Source organism: Scyliorhinus torazame, chromosome 9, assembly GCF_047496885.1.
Source record: "Scyliorhinus torazame isolate Kashiwa2021f chromosome 9, sScyTor2.1, whole genome shotgun sequence".
Lineage (NCBI taxonomy): Eukaryota > Metazoa > Chordata > Chondrichthyes > Carcharhiniformes > Scyliorhinidae > Scyliorhinus > Scyliorhinus torazame.
The window spans coordinates 47,253,578-47,273,750 of NC_092715.1; the positions used below are offsets into that span (position 1 = coordinate 47,253,578).

Sequence of the window (20,173 nt, forward strand, 5' to 3'; positions counted from 1 at the left end):
ACTCCCTTCTTGATCAGCATCGTGACGGAAGCTGTTGTTGTCAATACTATCAAGTGGTACTTACTCAGCAGTAATATGCTTACTGACATTCAGTTTAGGTTCCACGAGAGCCATTCAGTTCCAGATCGCATTACACCCTTGGTCCAAATTTGCACAAAAAAGCTAGATTCCGGTGGTGAGGTGAGAGTGGCTGCCCTTGGCATCAAGGCAGCATTTGGCCGAGTGTGGCACCAAGGAGCCCCAGCAAAATTGAAATCAATTGGAAATCAAGGGGGAAATTATTCACGGGGCTGGTTTCTCCAGTCCCCCAGCTGTGTGTTTCTTGGCGGCACGGTGTTTGCTGGCAGAGGGGTTCTCTGCTCTCGCCACTTGCCAATGGGATTTCCAGGAAACCAACGGGTCGGGGAGCACTGCCGGCTGGACCAGAGAATCCCACCGCCGGCAAACGGCCAGAGAATTCCAGCCACTGCTTTGAATCATTCGAGTCCAGAGGAAGACAGTTATAGTTGTTGGAGGACAATCATCACAATCCATGGTCACCGCGACAGGAGTCCCTCAAGGTTGTATCCGAGGACTAACCATTTTCAGCTGCTGCAACAATGATCTTTACTCTAACATAAGATCAGAAGTGGGAATGTTTGTTGATGAAGCAGTCCATGTCCACATGCAGCAAATCTTGGACAACATTCGGGCTTGGATTATTAAGTGGCAAGTAACATTTGCGCCACATAAGTGACAGGCAGTGACCATTTCCATGAAGAGAGAACCTAACCATCTCCCCTTTACCATTGTTGAATTTTCCGCATCAATATCCTGGGTTTTACCATTGACCAGAAACTGAACTGGACCAACCAAATAAATTCTGTGGCTTCAAGAACAGATCAGAGGCTGGAGATTCTTCAGTGGGGAACTCAGCTCCTGCCTCCCCAAAGCTGTCCACCATCTATGAGTCACAAGTCACTTTCCACTTCCCTGAATGCGTACAACTCCCAACAGTGCTTAAGCTCAACAACATCCAGGACAAAGCAGTCCACTTGGTTGGCACTCTACCTTAAATATTCACTCCCTCCACCACCACTGTGTCAGCAGTGTATGCCATCTGTAAGATGCATTGTGGCAATCTGCCGAGGCTCCTTCAACCGCACTGATTAGACTGTATGGTATTCCCTGTTGTAATTCACAGTGGATACCCACTAAGAATAATATGCCGATAAATTTTAAATTTAGATCTGCTGCACCCTGATTTGTATGTGCATACAAAACTGCTGTGCTGCAAAAATGCCTTGAAATGCTAGTGGAATACTCCAGGGAAGGCAGTCAAAATGTGTAATTCAGTCCAGTGAGTTATTTGATGCATTTATTCGGACTAACTCAGAGTCCAAACTGCACAAGTAACCAAATAAAATCAGTTGACTAATAATGTAATTAAGAATCTGTTCATGAGGTGGAAAGTAAAATCCTGTTCAGCAAGTTTGTCTCAGTAAATTCTCAGTTCCTTAAGTAAGAACTGAATTCAAGTCATATGAATGTTTTATTTTTTATTCCAACATCAATGTTTACAGTGCGAGAAGATTGACAATGAGGTGGTAGATGCAGTGTTCCCTCAACTTTGGAGCTGAAGTAAATTAAATGTTGTTACAATGATATACTCCCCTTTTGAAGGAAGTCACCCACTGAAGGGAAAATAATTCTCAACACTTTTGTTTTACCTTGACATTGGACTTTGTACCTAAACCTCGGAGTGTTCAGCACTATCATATCAGTTGAATGTTATAATGTCTGATAATGTCTGATCATAAGCATTAGGACGATGGAAATAAAAGATAAATAGCAATAAAAGGAGGCAATATTTACCTTGAGTTTTTTTTATTCGTTCATGGGATTTGGGCGTCACTGTTTGGGCCAGCATCTATTGCCCATCCCTGAGATCATTGACCACATTGGTGGCGCAGTGGTTAGCGCTGCTGCCTCATGGCGTTGAGGACCCAGGTTTGATCCCAGCCCCAGGTCACTGTCCGTGTGGAGTTTTCACATTCAACCAGTATCTGCGTGGGATTCACTCCCACAACCCAAAAGATGTGCAGGCTAGGTGGATTGGCCACGCTAAATAGCCCCTTAATTGGGGGAAAAAATGAATTGGGCACTTTAAATTTATCACAAAACAGTCAACCGCATTAGGAGTCACACAATTATTTAATTTAATGACTTCAGGTTGCGGCTATGCGGAGCGAAGTCGCACATTCGGCAGCTCCCGCAAAAACTGACTTTTGGGCTCTTTTCAGGACCCCTAACTGCACTTTTTCGACGTTTCCTGGTGTGGGAAGGAGATTACAACAATTGAAATGAAAATAAATGAAAATCACTTATTGTCACAAGTAGGCTTCAAATGAAGTTACTGTGAAAAGCACCTAGTCGCCACATTCCGGCGCCTGTTTGGGGAGGCTGTTACGGGAATTGAACCATGCTGCTGGCCTGCCTTGGTCTGCTTTCAAAGCCAGCGATTTAGCCCTGTGCTAAACGGCCCCTGCTGTTTATGTTAGAGTAAAGATCATTGTTGCAGCAGCTGAAAATGGTTAGTCCTCGGCTACAACCTTGAGGAACTCCTGTAGCGGTGACCTTGGATTCTGTTGATTGTCCTCCAACAACCATAACTGTCTTCCTCTGTACTCGAATGATTCAAAGCAGTGACCGGAATTCTCTGGCCGTTTGCCGGCGGTGGGATTCTTCCGTTAGTATATGGCTTTTACCAGGAGCGGGGCGACTAAAAAGGTGGTGGTGGACCTGAAGAAGGTGCGAGGGAAGAAGGACAAAATGGCAGTGGGCGGGGACCAGGCAGCGTGGATGCAGTGGGCGCAGGAGCAACAGGAGGGTATCCAGCGCTGCTTCAGGGAGATTAAAGCGGACCTGCTTGAGCCGATGAAGGCTTCTATTGATAAGCTGCTGGAGACACAGACGTCCCAGGAGGTGGTGATCCGCGAGGCCCAACAAAAGATCTCCGACAACGAGGACGAGATCTTAGGCCTGGCGGTAATGGTGGAGGCGCACGAGGCGCTCCACAAGAAATGGCAGGAATGGTTTGAGGAGATGGAGAATCGGTCGAGGCAGAAGAATCTGTGGATTCTGGGCCTCCCGGAGGGGCTGGAGGGGCCGGACGTGGGGGCCTATGTGGTCACCATGTTGAACTCGCTGATGGGAGCGGGGTCCTTCCAGGGGCCCCTGGAGCTGGAAGGGGCCCATAGAGTGTTGGCGAGAAGGTCCAAGGTTAACGCGCCTCCGCGGGCGGTGCTGGTGCGGTTTCATCGGTTCGCTGATCGGGAGTGTGTGCTCAGGTGGGCCAAGAAGGAGAGGAGCAGCAGGTGGGAGAATGCGGAGGTTCGAATATACCAGGACTGGAGTGCGGAAGTGGCGAAGAGGAGGGCCGGGTACAATCGAGCGAAGGAGATGCTACACAGGAAGGGGGTGAAGTTTAGCATGTTGCAGCCGGCGCGACTGTGGGTCACCTACAAGGACCGGCACCATTATTTTGAGTCTCCGGAGGAGGCGTGGGCCTTTGTTCAGGCCGAGACGTTGGACACAGATTGAGGGTCGGGTGGGCGTTTGGGGATGGCGGTTGATACGTTACTTTTTGAGGGGGGGTCCTTTGCTCTTGGTATCTTTTTCTTTGTGTTTTTCTCTTTCGGGTCGGTGAGGGTGGTTAGGGCGGGTTGGGCACTGTTTTGGTTGGGTTGGTTGGGGGGGCTCTTGGAGGGGGGTAAGCAAATGGAACAGGTGTGGATGGCCGGTGGTGAGATGGGGCCCCGCGGGGGAGGGGGAGGCCCGAGTCGGGGGTGAGGGGACTGGGCCTGTAAAAGGAGCTGCGTCAGAGGTGGAGGGGCCGGATAGGTGGAAAGCACAGGCTTTTTCCCGCGCTGAAGACTGGAGGGGGGGGGGGGGGGGCGGGGGGCAGGAAGCGAGGGTTGTTTCCCGTGCTTAGGATGGAAGGGGGAGAGCCTGTGGATGGGGAATGGAAGAGGAGGGCGTGTCACACAATGGGAGGAGTCGAAGGAGAGGCGGGAGTGGCTGGGGTCAGCAGGAGTCAGCTGACTTGCAAAAGTGCAATGGGGGGAGTAAAACAGCTAGGATGGGTCCTAGCCGGGTGGGGGGTGGGAATCGAGTTGCTGTTGCTATGGTCAAGGGGGAGCTGGAGCGAGTGGGGGGGGGTCAAGACGGGGTGTCTGCCGCCGTGGGGAACGGGCCGGGCATGGGGTGCGGGCGCGTGGCTAGCTGAGGAGGGGTTATGGCTAGTCGGCGGGGGAGGGGGGCGGGATCCGGCTGATAACCTGGAATGTAAGGGGGCTGAATGGGCCGGTCAAGCGGGCCCACGTGTTCGCGCACCTGAAGGGGCTGAAGGCGGATGTGGTCATGCTCCAGGAGACACACCTGAAGGTGGCAGACCAGGTAAGATTGAGGAAAGGGTGGGTCGGTCAGGTGTTTCATTCGGGGCTGGATGCCAAAAATCGAGGGGTGGCGATCTTGGTGGGAAAGAAGGTGTCATTCGAGGCGTCGAGCATTGTGGCAGACAATGGCGGAAGGTACGTAATGGTAAGTGGTAAGCTGCAGGGAGAGAGGGTGGTACTGGTCAATGTGTATGCCCTGAATTGGGATGATGCGGGTTTTATGCGGCGCATGTTGGGTCGGATCCCAGACTTGGAAGTGGGGGGCCTGATAATGGGGGGAGACTTAACGCGGTGCTGGATCCGGCACTGGATCACTCCAGGTCTAGGACGGGTAGGAAGCCGGCGGCGGCTAGAGTGCTGAGGGGGTTTATGGACCAGATGGGAGGGGTGGACCCTTCGAGATTTGCAAGGCCGGGGGCTAGGGAATTTTCATTCTTCTCACATGTCCATAAGGCTTATTCCCGAATCGACATTTTTATTTTGAGCAGGGCGCTGATAGTGAGAGTATCGGATACCGGGTATTCGGCGATAGCCATTTCGGACCACGCCCCGCATTGGGTGGACTTTAGAGCTGTGGGAGGAGAGGGCCCAGCGCCCATTGTGGCGCTTGGGGGTGGGGCTGTTGACGGACGAGGAGGTGAGCGAGCGGGTCCGAGGAAGTATAGAGAGGTACCTGGAGGCCAACGATAACGGGGAGGTCCGAGTGGGGATGGTATGGGAGGCGCTGAAGGCGGTGGTTAGGGGAGAGCTGATCTCCATTAGGGCCCACAAGGAGAGGAGGGAAAGGGGAAAAGGAAAGCCGGATGCTGGCGCATCAGCTTCGGAAGCGGGACGCAGCTAGGGACATCGGGGGAGTTAAGGACAGGGGAGGGAGTGTGGTGCGGAGTGGGGTTGGCATCAATGGGGTCTTCAGGGACTTTTATGAGGAATTGCACCGGTCCGAGCCCCCACGGGAGGAGGGAGGGATGGGCCGCTTCCTGGCCCAATTGAGGTTTCCGAAGGTGGAGGAGTGACTGGTGGCGGGATTGGGGGCCCCGATTGGGCTGGAGGAGCTGACCAAAGGGATAGGAAGTATGCAGGCGGGGAAGGCACCGGGGTCGGACGGTTTCCTGGTCGAATTCTATAAAAAAATATATGGACCTGTTGGGCCCGTTGCTAGTTGGGACCTTCAATGAGGCAAGGGAGGGGGGTGCTTTGCCCCCCGACGATGTCACGGGCACAGATCTCCTTGATCCTGAAGCGGGACAAGGATCCCCTGCAGTGTGGGTCTTACAGACCGATTTTGTTGCTAAATGTAGATTCCAAGGTGCTGGCGAAGGTCTTAGCCATGAGGATTGAGGATTGTGTGCCGCAGGTCATCCATGAAGACCAGACGGGGTTCGTGAAGGGGAGACAGTTGAATGCGAATGTGCGGAGGCTTTTGAACGTTATCATGATGTCGGCGAGGGGAGGGGAGGCGGAGATAGTGGTGGCGATGGATGCTGAGAAAGCCTTCGATGGGGTAGAGTGGGGCTACCTGTGGGAGGTGCTGAAGAGGTTTGGGGAGGGGTTTGTCAGGTGGGTTAGGCTGTTGTATGAGGTCCCGATGGCAAGTGTGGCCACAAACAGGAGGGGGCCTGAGTACTTTCGGTTGCACCAAGGGAAGAGGCAGGAGTGTCCCCTGTCCCCCCTGCTCTTCGCACTGGCGATTGAACCCCTGGCTATGGCACTGAGGGAGTCGAGGAACTGGAGGGGGCTGGTGCGGGGCGGGGGGGGGGGGGGGAGCATAGGGTGTCGCTCTATGCGGACGACTTGCTGCTATATGTGGTGGACCTGGTGGGGAAATGCCGGAGGTAATGAGGATCCTTAGGGAATTTGGGGATTTTTCGGGGTACAAGCTCAACATGGGGAAGAGCGAGCTGTTCGTGGTTCACCCAGGGGACCAGGAGAGGGGGATTGGCGAGCTCCCACTAAAAAGTGAGGAGAGGAGCTTCAGGTATTTGGGGGTCCAGGTGGCCAGGAGCTGGGGGGCCCTGCATAGGCTTAATTTCACAAGGCTGGTGGAGCAAATGGAGGAGGAGTTCAAGAGGTGGGATGCGTTGCCGCTGTCCTTGGCGGGTAGGGTGCAGTCAGTCAAAATGACGGTGCTCCCAAGGTTTTTGTTCCTGTTCCAGTGCCTCCCCATGTTTATCCCGAAGGCCTTCTTTAGGCGGGTCAACAGGAGTATAATGGGGTTTGTGTGGGCGCGAGGGACTCTGAGGGTGAGAAGGGTGTTCCTGGAGCGGAGTAGAGATAGGGGGGGGCTGGCGCTGCCCAACCTCTGTGGGTACTACTGGGCCGCCAATGCGACGATAGTGCGCAAGTGGGTGATGGATTGGGAGGGGGCTGCATGGAAGAGGCTGGAGACGGCGTCTTGTGTGGGTACGAGTCTGGGGGCGCTGGCGGGGGCACCGCTGCCGTTCCCTCCAGGGAGGTATACCACGAGCCCGGTGGTGGCGGCTGCCCTCAAAATCTGGGGGCGGTGGAGGCGGCATAGGGGGAAGTTGGGGCCTCGGTGTGGACCCCAATACGGGGGAACCACCGGTTTGTCCCAGGGAGAATAGATGGAGGGTTTTCGGGGTGGCACAGGGCAGGGATGCAAAGGTTGGGGGACCTGTTTGTGGACGGGAGATTCGCGAGCCTGGGTGAGCTGGCGGAGGGGTGCGGGCTCCCCCCGGGGAACACCTTCAGGTACTTACAGGTGGGAGCATTTGCCGGGCGCCGGTGGTGGGGTACCCACGGCTGCTGCCACACACAGTGCGGGACGGGGTTGGGTGGGAGTGGGGAAGATCTCAGAAGCTTGCCGGGTGGTGCGGGAGGAGGGGGAGGCCTCGGTGGTGGAGGTGAAAGGTAGGTGGGGGGGAGGAGTTGGGAGGGGAGATTGGGCAGATGCCCTAGGGAGGGTGAACTCTTCCTCATCGTGCGCGAGGCTCAGCCTCATACAGTTTAAGGTGCTGCACAGGGCACACATGACCGGGACAAGGATGAGCCGGTTCTTTGGGTATGAGGACGGGTGTGTTAGGTGCTCAGGGAGCCTAGCAAATCACACCCATATGTTCTGGGCATGCCCAGCACTGGAGGAATTTTGGAAGCGCGTAGCGAGGACGGTGTCGAGGGTGGTAGGATCCAGGGTCAAACCGGGCTGGGGGTTCGCAATATTTGGGGTCGCAGTGGAGCCGGGAGTGCAGGAGGCAAAAGAGGTCGGTATTCTGGCCTTTGCATCCCTGGTAGCCCGGCGAAGGATTCTTCTTCAGTGGAAGGATGTGAGGCCCCCAAGCGTGGAATCCTGGATCAACGATATGGCGGGGTTTATTAAGTTGGAGAGGGTGAAATTCGCCTTGAGAGGTTCGGTACAAGGGTTCTTTAGGCGGTGGCAACCGTTCTTAGACTTCCTGGCAGAACGGTAGACATTGGTCAATGGCAGCAACAGCTCGGGGGGTTTACTTTATTTTTGTTTTTATTGTTTACACTGGAGGGTCTGAGGGGGTTTATACCTGTATATACCTGTTGTGTTAAGTCGGGTTGTTAATGTTAATTTATTATTTAGTTACGGGGGAGTGAGGTATGGAGGGTTGCTTTTCTAGACTGTGTTTTGTACTTACCCCTGTTGGGTTTCTTTTTCATTTTGTTATTGATATTTTATGAAAGCCTTAATAAAAATTATTTTTTAAAAAAATAAAATAATTTAATTTAATAATCTTTACTGTCACAAGTAGGCTTACATTAACACGGCAATGAAGTTACTGTGAAAAGCCCCTAGTCGCCACATTCCGGCGCCTGTTCGGATACACTAAGGGAGAATTCAGAATGTCCAAATTACCTAACAGCACGTCTTTCGGGACTTGTGGGAGGAAACCGGAGCACCCGGAGGAAACCCACGCAGACACAGGGAGAATGTGCAGACTCCGCACAGACAGCGACCCAAGCCGGGATTCAAGCCTGGGACCCTGGCGCTGTGAAGCCACAGTGCTAACCACTGTGCTACCGTGCCGCCATGTAAGTCAGACAGGATTTCCTTCCCTTCTCTAAAGGGCATTAGTGAACCAGATGGATTTTTTTTATGTCAATGGTTTCATGGTCACCTTTAGCCGTTTAATTCCAGTTTTTAAAATTGAATTCAAATTTCACCATCAGCCGTGGCAGGATTCAAACCCAGGTCCCCAGAGCATGACTGTTTCTTGGGATTACTAGCCCAGCGACAATATCTCCAGGCCACTGCCTCCCCTTATCTGTTTCACCTCGGGTTTTTGATAGCCTTCCCACGAATATTACCACTAAGGTAGCAATGCTCTTATGTTCAGATATTGTTTTGATTGAGAAAGAGACAGTCCCAGTTGGGTACTTCACCCAAAGGTAAGATTAAAATATACAACGGTGTGAACTATGAAGTTGGGCATGAAAAAGAAACACTAGTTTGGTTGCAGAGGAGGTGGGCTCACCACAAATGATCAGGAAATCACTTGATATGTACTTGTAATGTTATCCATTCCCAGATTTTGTTCAAATGGCTCCTCCCTGCATATAGCTCCAGCAGCTACTTAATAGCATTGCGGGCTGGAAAGCTTGAATCTGCGAGGCAGTGACACTGGCATAGGGTCAAACATATCTCATAAACATCAGACATGGTGCTTAGAGGGGGGTTTCAGCGGCAAATGGGTTGCGTTGTGGTGGAGAGTGGTGGGTGAATTTACAAGGGCAGAAGTTGACAGTCTTTGTGATGGAGGGGATAGGAAGACAGAGGGTGCGAATTAACAGGAAAACGAACCCCGTTTGGCAGGGTGTCTCTCAGCGCCGTCAGCGCCGAGAACGACCCTGGTATTCTTTTTATTAGGCCCCAGAGAGGAACCCCCGACGAGGCTGCACTAAAATTAATTTCGTGCATGAGCTCATCAATTCTGGAAGAGATCAGGGCGCCATTTTTAAATGCGAGCCAGATCTTTTGATCCCCCACAGTGGCCTCCGGACCCCTCCATCACCTCAACTTACTGATTAGGGGGTCCTTGAGCCCCCTCCCCTCACAAGGTCAGGGCACCCTTGGGCCTGATCTCTGGCATGGGCATCTTGGTACCTGGGTACTGCCAGCCTGGCAGTGCCCCTGGCATTGCCAATTGGGCACCCCAGCAGTGCCACATTGCATGGGTAGCACTGTCAGGATGCCCCAATGTCAACATGTCCGTGAGGCATCAGATCGACTGGGAGTTCCCGCCCAAGTGCCGTTATGCCTGGTCCACGTTTGTGGGAATGAGTGCTAAACGACACCACAATGGGGTCTCGCAGACGGAGGCATTCGAACCCGTGCCTTGGGAGGCTCCAGAGTAGACATATTTTGGTGAAGCTAACTGCTCACTTAAATATGCAAATCTGGATTCCGCCCAATGAGGGCAAGATCCAGATCGCGCCCTTGCGTTAGATCTCACATGGCGCCCCGAGCATCGTAAATCCTGCAAGAGGCTTGCCTCTCGCGAGATTCTTTTTTTTGAAATTTAGGGTACCAAATTCATTTTTTCCAATTAAGGGGCAATTTAGCGTGGCCAATCCACCTAGCAAGCTTATCTTTTTGGGGTTGTGGGGGCGAAACCCATGCAAACACGGGAAGAATGCGCAAACTCCACACGGACAGTGATCCAGAGCCGGGATCGAACCTGGGACCTGCGCCACCATGCTGCCCCCTCTCGCGAGATTTAACGGCTGCATCGCGTCACACAAGTTGGGCGCGACGAGGCCGTACAATCAGGCTCAGAAGGTCAGTTTGGTATTGAGTAGGACACCTACCTATCATACACTGAAGAAATGGTCAAGGAAGGAGATCGAGCTGTTGGCAAAGAAAAGGCACTTGTAACTGGGTCCAAAAATGCTGAAAATGAAAAGCCACTGGAGATACTCGGATCTTTTATGAGGAATCATAAAATCACTACAGTGCAAAAGGACGCCGTTCGGCCCATCGAGTCTGCACTGATCCTCCAAAAGAGGACCCCACCTAGGCTCACGCCCCCACCCTATCCCTGTAATGCAGTAGCCCCACCTAACCTTTTGGACACTAAGGGACAATTTAGCATGGCCAATCCACCTAACCTGCACATCTTTTGACCAAGGGAGCACCCGGAGGAAACCCACGCAGACACTGGGACAAAGTGCAAACTCCACAGAGACAGTCACCCAAGGCCGGAATTGAACGCTGGTCCCTGGCGCTGTGAATCAGCAGAGCTGACCACTGTGCCACCGTGCCATCCTGTTCCTTTTTTACCATAGTTCCTTTTTTAATATGAATGGTCCCCTACTCTCCCGCCCAATTAAATGCCACCCCTGCCAACCTCACAACAGCCAGCCCTTTGTTACCTCAAGTCATAAGTGTTCTTGCTCTAGGATGTTCTTGTTCTAGAAGGAGTGCAGAGTTTACCAGACTGATTCCTGGGATGATGGGACTGACGTATGGGGAGAGATTGAATCAATTAGGATTGTATTCGCTAGAGATCAGAAGAATGAAGAAGGATCTCATAGAAACCTATAAAATTCTAACAGGACTAGACGGGGTAGATGCAAGAAGGATGTTCCCGATGGTGGGTGTGTCCAGAACCAGGGGTTACAGTTTGAGAATATAGGATGGACCATTTAGGACAGAGATCAGGAGAAATTTCTTCACCCAGAGAGTGATGAGCCTATGGAATTTGTTACCGCAGGAAATAGTTGATGCCAAAACATCACATGTTTTCAAGAAGCAGTTAGATACAGCACTTAGGGCGAAGGGGATGAAAGGATATGCGGGGAATACAGAATTAGACTATTAAGGGCAGCACGGTAGCATAGTGGTTAGCACAATTGCTTCACAGCTCCAGGGTCCCAGGCTCGATTCCCGGCTTGGGTCACTGTCTGTGCGGAGTCTGCATGTTCTCCCCGTGTGTGCGTGGGATTCCTCCGGGTGCTCCGGTTTCCTCCCACAGTCCAAAGATGTGCAGGTTAGGTGGCAATGCTAAATTGCCCTAAGTGTCCAAAAGTGCCCTTAGTGTTGGGTGGGGTTACTGGGTTCTGGGGATAGGGTGGAGGTGTGGGCTTGGGTAGGGTGCTCTTTCCAAGAGCCAGAGTAGACTCGATGGGCCGAATGACCTCCTCCTGCTCCTATTCTCTGTGTTTCTATGTGCTAATAAGACTGCAATCAAAAAAAATACATAGATTATGCTGGTAATTTTATATCAAAACAAGTAAGGTCCATTATTGGTGATGTTTTAGAGAACAAAATAGGGACGTCCCTTCTCTGATTGCCTAGTAATAATATACAATGTGTCGAATTGATCGTGTTGTGCAGCAGCCTCATAAAAAAAGCTTGCATTTATATAATATTTTATAGCAGATCTCAAATTGTGACATGTATATCAAATTATTTTTAAAGATTGATCACTTATTATTTAAACATATTATTAAGAATGCACTTGGGCAGCATGGTGGTGCAGTGGTTAGCACTGCTGCCTCACGGCGCCAAGGTCCCATGTTCGATCCCGGCTCTAGGTCCCTGTCCGTGTGGAGTTTGCACATTCTCCCCGTGCTTGCGTGGGTTTCACCCCCACAATCCAAAAATGTGCAGGGTAGGTGGATTGGCCACGCTAAATAAAAAAAGGAATGTACTTACGATGACGATGTATGTGATGGCCAGAGCAATTCTTCACCCCTCTGCATATTAAACTACTTTTTACCTTTTAGCGAGAGTTGCCAATCAGGGAAAGGAAAATCAGCTGCAATTCTCTCTCCAGATTGCAATCCTAACACTGGAATGGGAGTAGGTTCATCCTATCGCACCTATTCCACCACCATTCAATTTGATCATCATTGATCTGTGCCTTAACTGCATCCACCCGCCTTTGGAGAGCTCCACTCTCCTTTATATGCAAATGTGATCCCTGACGTCACCCCTGAGCAGTGCTGCTCTAATGTTAATGTTCAGCCCTTCAAGCAGTGGTGGGCAACCTGCAGCCTGGGGCCACATGCAACTCATCTGGGTTCTGAGTGCGGCCCACAAGATATTTTGTTGACTGTTGCTCCCTCACAGAGTTTCCACATTGTGGTAAACCACTGTTACTGTATTATATATAGTGTGGTAAACCACTGTTACTGTATTGTAAATATTGTGGTAAACCACTGTTACTGTATTATATATATTGTGGTAAACCACTGTTACTGTATTGTAAATATTGTTTGTTGTCTCTGCTGGCTCAGCCTGTGGCTCCTCCCCTCAGGCTCTGTATAAAGGCGGCCGACCTCTGGCCCTGTCCCAGTTCGGGATCAGTTGCCAGCAGGTTCCCGTTTAGTTTATTAAAGCCACAGTTTCGTTCCACAACTTGTCTTTGTATAAACACACAGCGGGGCAAGATCAAGAATGACAAGATCCTGAGGTGGAGGATCGAACTCTCCACCTACAATTACGATATCTTGTATCAACGTGGGAGGCTCAATGAGCCCCCAGCTGCCCTATCCCGCGGTACATGTGCCAGCGCACAAGTAGACCGACTTCGGGCCCTCCACAATGACCTCTGTCACCCGGGGTCACCCCCTTTTTTCATTTCGTCAAGGCCCGCAACCTGCCGTCCTCCATCGAGGAGGTTAGGACCATGACCAGGGACTGCCAGGTTTGCGCGGAGTGCGAACCACACTTCTATCGGCCAGACACAGCGTACCTGGCAAAGGCTTCCCGCCCCTTTGAGCACCTTAGCATTGACTTCGAAGGGCCCCTCCCCTCCACTGACCGTAACGTGTACTTCCTCAACATTATTGACGAGTACTCACGTTTCCCTTTCGCCATCCCATGCTCTGACATGACCTCTGCCACTGTCATCAAGACCCTGCATAGTCTCTTCACCTTGTTCGGTTTCCCCACCTACATCCATAGTGATCGGGGTTCCTCTTTCATGAGAGACGAGTTGTGTCAGTTCCTGCTTAGCAAGGGCATCGCCTCAAGCAGGACTACCAGCTACAACCCCCGGGGAAACGGACAGGTGGAGAGCGAGAACGCGACGGTCTGGAAGGCTGTACTTCTTGCCCTAAGGTCTAGCTGTCTCCCAGTCTCCCGCTGCCAGGAGGTCCTTCCCGATGCGCTCCACTCCATCCGGTCGCTCCTGTGCACTGCCACCAATGAGACCCCTCACGAACAAATGTTTGTCTTCCCCAGGAAGTCATAGATTATCATAGAATTTACAGTGCAGAGGGAGGCCATTCGGCCCTTCGAATATGCACTGGCTCTTGGAAAGAGCACCATACCCAAGGTCAACACCTCCACCCTATCCCCATAACCCAGTAACCCCACCCAACACTAAGGGCAATTTTGGACACTAAGGGCAATTTATCATAGCCAATCCACCTAACCTGCACATCTTTGGGCTGTGAGGAAACCGGAGCACCCAGAGGAAACCCACGCACACACGGGGAGGAAGTGCAGACTCCGCACAGACAGTGACCCAAGCCGGAATCGAACCTGGGACCCTGGAGCTGTGAAGCAATTGTGCTATCCACAATGCTACCGTGCTGCCCAAAGTCCACCTCGGGGGTCTCGCCAGCATCCTGGCTGATAGTCCCAGGGCCTGTCCTCCTCTGGAAGCATACGAGGAGTCATAAATCGGATCCCCTGATCGAAAGGGTTCTTCTCCTCCATATGCCTACGTGACACACCGTGACAGGCAGCAGGACACAGTCTCCCTTCGGGATTTGGCACCCGCCGCGGCGTTCCCCAGTGACCATCACCACCACCCCCAACCCTACACCTTCTCCCTCCACCGCTACTCGGCTACTTCAGAATTTGCCACCCGCAGTCCCCCCAGTGACCATCACCACCACCCCCGCCCCTACACTGTATCCCTCTCCACCGACTCAACTACTGGACGAAGAAGAAGACCACACACTCCCGGACACGCAGGTCTCGACACAAGTGCCCACACCACAGCCGGGACTGAGACGTTCACGGCGGAAGGTCAACGCACCCGACAGACTTGATCTTTAAGTCCACTTCACCCCTGCCGGACTCTTTTTTTTAACAGGGGGCGAATGTGGCAAACCACTGTTACTACATTATATATATTGTGGTAAACCACTTACTGTATTGTATATATTGTGGTGAACCTCTGTTACTGTATTGTATATATTGTTTGTTGACTCTGCTGGCTCCGCCTGTGGCTCCTCCCCTCAAGCTCTGTATAAAGGTGGCCGACCTCTGGCCCTGCCCCAGTTCGGGATCAGTTGCCAGCAGATTCTCGTTTAGTTTATTAAAGCCACAGTTTCGTTCCACAACTCGTCTTTGTATAATTGATGGCACATCACACATTCCACTGATTTTAGTCCGTGTAGTGTTTTTCCTACCGGTATGACTGAAGTGACCCGTATGTAAAGCAAGGACAAGTGAAGTGAGGTGCGCGCTGATTGCTCACAACATTGACAGAGAGAGCCATGCAGTCCCTCTGCGTCGGAAACATAATTTTTAAAAAAAAGTTGATGATAGTTCTATTAATATACAAATTCTATAACTCGCTACGATTTTTCGACGTGTATTAAATGCATTTAATTTTATTCATGGGTCATGGTTAGCAAATGAGCCTGATTTCAATCTTGCGGCCCACTGAGATGAAGGAGGGCCACTCATGCAGCCCACTCAGTAGCCAAGGTTGCCCATCACTGCCTTAAATGGATTCAGGCATCCAGTGTCCTGTACACTGTATGCAGTATGTATTTTTAAATTTGTTCATGGGACTTGGGTGTTGCAGGATGTGCCTGCATTTATGGCCCATCCCTAATTGCCATGGAGGGGGCAATTAAGAGTCAACCACCTTGCTACGGGTCTGGAGTCACACGTAGGCCAGACCAGGTAAGGACGACAGATTTCCTTCCCTAAAGGACATTAGTGAACCAGATGGGTTTTTATGACAATTGACAATGGTTTCATGGTCATCATTCAGACTTTTTAATTCCAGACTTTTTTGTCATTGAATTCAAATTTCACTATCTGCATTACTCTGGATCTCTGGTTTACTAGTTGAGTGACAATACCATTACGCCACCGCCTCCCCACGTGGCAACGTGTTGTACCTGAGGAACCATTGCATTTTAAGAGTATATATAACAGTTCTGTGAATACACGCGAAAGCCAAGAATACAGAGATTTCCTTTCCTGCGTGTTGCTATTCTCAAATGTTTGTATGTTTTATTTCCAAAGCACACTTCCTGGACAAGATAGTTAAAGGTACTGCATGTTTTTTTTTTGCTCTCTTGTTATGATGCCTCTGTAATTAAGTAACTGACTCTTTTACCTTATTTGCGTCATGGTTTAATTATTCAAGCTTTTGTCAGATAATGCATTAATGAGACATTTACATTGAGTTATGACTGCAATATTTTTACAGCAATTAGTACCTGAAAATCTTGAAAGTCAATTAGCTGGAAATAGATTTGCCTGAGATTCATTTACTCCCTCATTGTAGCTGGTGATACAGATTCAAACTCACGTACTGTGGCACTGCAAAATAGCTCAAAAGTAATTGAGAGCAGTTCATCCCCGTTACACATTAATAGTTGATGCAGGAGGGGAAAAAAAGTGAATCACAATGCAGAATGTTTGAGGAGTAATTCCATCTTGCAGGAGGAAATCATTCGTAACAATGTCAAGCACTGTTTGTAGCTATGTGTAAAACTGTTAAGTGGCTTGGGGTAAATTTGATACAAGTTTAATGATCATGGCACCTCATCTTTCATTAATAGTATTTATGTGTTTTAACAGCATTTCCAAATAAGTTGTTCAATTTGCAGAAATGTTCCTGCAGCTACATTTCCAGCCATGTCTTATTTAAGCTGATAGCTTTGACAGTAGAACCAATCTTCATTATTAAGAGCAGCAATAGAGGTTTTGTTCAACTCACTCACATCTTTGTAATTGCGAGCATCCTTTTTCTTCTGTTTATATAAATACAGATTCTGTATATGCCATTACTTTTAATTATGTTTCCACAATTTTCCTCCTTGTCCATAATAGCAGACAAGATAGGATACAAAGGTAAAGACAAAAGCCCCAGGGAGATTGTTACGGACAATCCCTCTCTGCTGTCTGTCTTCAAGCACGTCATTTAGCGTGATTTTCTTTTTAATTTTTAAGTTTCTTCTGTTGACTTTATTTTTCTGTTCAGGCTTTTAGTCTATGTTCATTGTGGTTCTTATGGTTACTGCTTTCTGTCTCAGTCTTAAATCGTTCAACATGCCAAGCTGCTGTTTCTGTTGAAAACCTTGTCCGTCCCTTTTAGTCCTTCCGCAGTTTTGATTAGGTGCTCAGCACTCACTTGTTTACTGGCCTTTGCTTTCTCCTTTGAAAGGAATGTGAGTTTTTAAAGCTTAAAAGTTTTTTTTAATCAATAAAGTATAGTTATCAATTCCTTACCTATACTTTGTTCATCTATTTCAGTTGCCATAATTTCACATGAATAAGCATCAACTGGAAAGCCCCACAATAGCGGGAGATTCTGTCTGAAGTTTGGGAGGGGTGGGGGCAAGAGACAGAAACATATACGGTTCTTGCCCCCAAATGGTTCATTCCGAATTGGTGTGCCGATCATTATACGCGAGGGGTTATGTGTCAAGCCACATTGTCTGAGCCTCCTATGCTGAGGAGTTGTCTACAAGAGGATAAACACAGAGGAAAATGGAGAGCTAGGATAAATCTTAGAAAATGCAGGCAAGGTCTATTTCTTCTTCAGAAACAAATCGGAAACAATTTCTTCCGATGTTCATCCTGTTCAGTGTAAAGCACCACCCGACGTAGATCTAAACCACATGGAGCCAGATTGAATTTCTGATCTGTACCCCGTGCTCCAACCTCAGGGAGGAATGGGAAAATTATCTGTGGTTTTCATTCCTGATTGCTACAGGAAAATAGGAGCAGGGTAGGTCAATCAGCCCTGGAACCTGGCCTGCCTTCCACGTAGATAATGGCTGCTAAGCATATGAACCCCATCTTCCCGGCTAATATCAGTAACTCTTAATATTCTTGCCTAACCAAAATCTTATCAATCACAGTTTTGAAATTTTCCATTGACTTGGCCTCAATTGGAGGGACTTCTAGATTTGTACTTCTTTAGGTGGAGAAGTGCTTCCTGACATCATACCTGAATGGCCTTGTTGCAGTTTTACAGTCATGGATACGTCTTTCAGAGAAAATAGATTGTCTTTATCTGTCCTGTTCAATTCATTGACCATCTGAAAGACCTCAGTTAGATCACCCACATGTAATCATGCATACACAATGGATCGTAAGTGTATCGAATGACGGTTGTTGTAAAATACATGTCTTTGAGGATTTCTTTTAGACTGGGCCTCCATTGTTAAGGGTTAACTGCCTAGCCTCACACATGAAGAATGGCCAGAATGAGGTCTTGGGGAGTAGGGTGGCTAGCACCTGCAAAACCTAATGACAGCTGGAGGGAAATGCTTTGAGAAAAGGAAGAGAGAAAATTAGTGGGGTACAAAGAACAGTACAGCAGAGGAACAGGCCCTTCAACCTTCCAAGGCTGCGCCGATCATGATGCCTGCCCAAACTAAACCCTTCTGCATTTCCGGGGTCCGTACCCCTCTATTCCCTTCCTATTTGTGATAAATCTCTTCTGTACCCTCTCAAAAGCATCCGCACCTGGTAGAGCGGTGACCAGAATTGTATGTAATATTCTAAATGTGGCCTAACTAAGGTTCTGTACAGCTGCAGCATGACTTGCCAATTTTTATACTCAATGCCCCGACTGATGAAGGCAAGTATGCCGGACGCCTTCTTGACTACCCTCTCCACTTGCGTTGCCACTTTCAGTGATGTATGGACCTGTACGCTCTGATCTCTCTGCCTGTCAATACTCCAAAGGATTCTGCCATTTGCTGCATGCTTCCCACCTGTATTAGATCTTCCAAAATGCATTACCTCACATTTGTCCGGATTAAACTCCACCTATTTCTCTGCCCAAATCTCCAACTGATCTATATCAAGCAGTATCCTCTGACAATCCTCTTCACTATCCGCAACTCCACCAATCTTTGTGACCAACCATTTGCTATTCTTGGTTATCTTATATTGCTATTTATTGCCCCCCCACCCCGACTTTATTTTTTTGCCCTTGTTCTGTGAACCTCTAATGCTTGCCACATTGCAGGTCCCTAACCGTGAGGATATGTTCCCATTCCTCCAGCAAAGGTAATTGAGAGATGCATGAAACGTCTAACAAATTTCCCTCTATTTCACCTTCCCTGATGAGATCAGACTCGAGGAAACACCTTCACAAAGGAATCTTTGAGTTGGAGACAGTGTTCTGTTCCAATATTTGCGATTGGTTGTGTTCCAAGGCTTTTTTTGCCTTTTCAAATTTTGATGGCAAAAGTTGTAGTGACCAAATTTTAAAATGCTGAAGTTCTCTTGTGTCTACTGGACAGGGAGGACTTCCTTGTCAGGAGTGGTAAAAATATAGAATGTCCGCCCACTCCTCATCAGCAGCCAGAATTCCCAATGCAACATGCACCTACGATTCACCCCAGCAGTTAGCCTGTATTCTGGGAATGTCTCAGAGCCATGAAGTCATGGTGTATTTGGATCACCTCTTGACTATGAACTGGTCCATTGGGTGATGGATTGAGCCACAATTCGCTTGCCTCTTTTTAAAAAAAATAATTTTTATTGAAGGTTTTCATAAAATATCAATAATAAAATGAGAAAGAAAAAAGAACCCAACAGGGTTAAGTACAAAACACAATCTAAAAAAGCAACCCCCCAAACCCCTCCCCCTGTACATAAATAATAAATTAACATTAACACCCTGACTTAACACAACAGGTGTATACACCCCTTCAAACCCTCCAGTGTAAATAACATAAACAAAAATAAAGTAAAACCCCCACCCCCATCCCCCCCGAGCTGCTGCTGCCAGTGACCAATGTCTATCGTTCTGCCAGAAAGTCTAAGAACAGTTGCCACCGCCTAAAGAACCCTTGTACCGACCCTCTCAAGGCGAATTTCACCCTCTCCAATTTAATGAACCCTGCCATATCGCTGATCCAGGATTCCACGCTTGGGGGCCTTGCATCTTTCCACTGAAGGAGAATCCTTCGCCGGGCTACCGGGGACGCAAAGGCCAGAATTCCGGCCTCTTTCGTCTCCTGCACTCCCGGCTCCTCTCCAAAATTCCTCCAGCTTTGGGCATGCCCAGAACATATGGGTGTGATTTGCTGGGCTCCCTGAGCACCTAACACACCTGTCCTCACCCCCAAAGAACCGGCTCATCCCTGTCCCGGTCATGTGTGCCCTGTGCAGCACCTTAAACTGTATGAGGCTGAGTCTCGCGCACGAAGAGGAAGAATTCACCCTCGCTAGGGCATCTGCCCACGTCCCCTCTTCGATCTCCTCTCCCAACTCCTCCTCCCACTTACCTTTCAACTTCACCACCGAGGCCTCCTCCTCCTCCTGCATCATCCGGTAAGTTTCCGAGATCTTCCCCACTCCCCCCTCCCTCCGAGTGCACCCTGTCCTGTACTGTGTGTGGCAATAGCCGCGGGAATTCCACCACCTGCCGTCTGGCAAACGCCCTTACCTGTAAGTACCTGAAGGTGTTCCCCGGGGGGAGCCCGTACTTCTCCTCCAGCTCACCCAAGCTCGCGAACTTCCCGTCCACAAACAGGTCCCCCAACTTTCGTATCCCTGCCCTGTGCCACCCCAAAAACCCTCCACCTGT

General features: G+C 49.7%; 1 protein-coding gene across 29 annotated transcripts in view; it reads left to right on the forward strand.

The window, feature by feature from the left end:
• Positions 1 to 20,173, forward strand: part of LOC140429166 (teneurin-3) — a 3,593,949-nt gene that overhangs the window by 3,423,372 nt on the left and 150,404 nt on the right. For 17 of the 29 annotated variants that reach the window (XM_072515817.1, XM_072515806.1, XM_072515811.1 and 14 more), the window contains 2 exons: positions 15,640 to 15,666; positions 16,453 to 16,473. The exons of 8 other annotated variants lie outside the window; for them this stretch is intronic. In XM_072515817.1, the coding sequence (XP_072371918.1) occupies positions 15,640 to 15,666; positions 16,453 to 16,473 (48 nt within the window). The remainder of the gene's footprint in view (positions 1 to 15,639; positions 15,667 to 16,452; positions 16,474 to 20,173) is intronic. 4 more of the 29 variants (XM_072515812.1, XM_072515813.1, XM_072515823.1 and 1 more) reach the window with 2 other exon arrangements.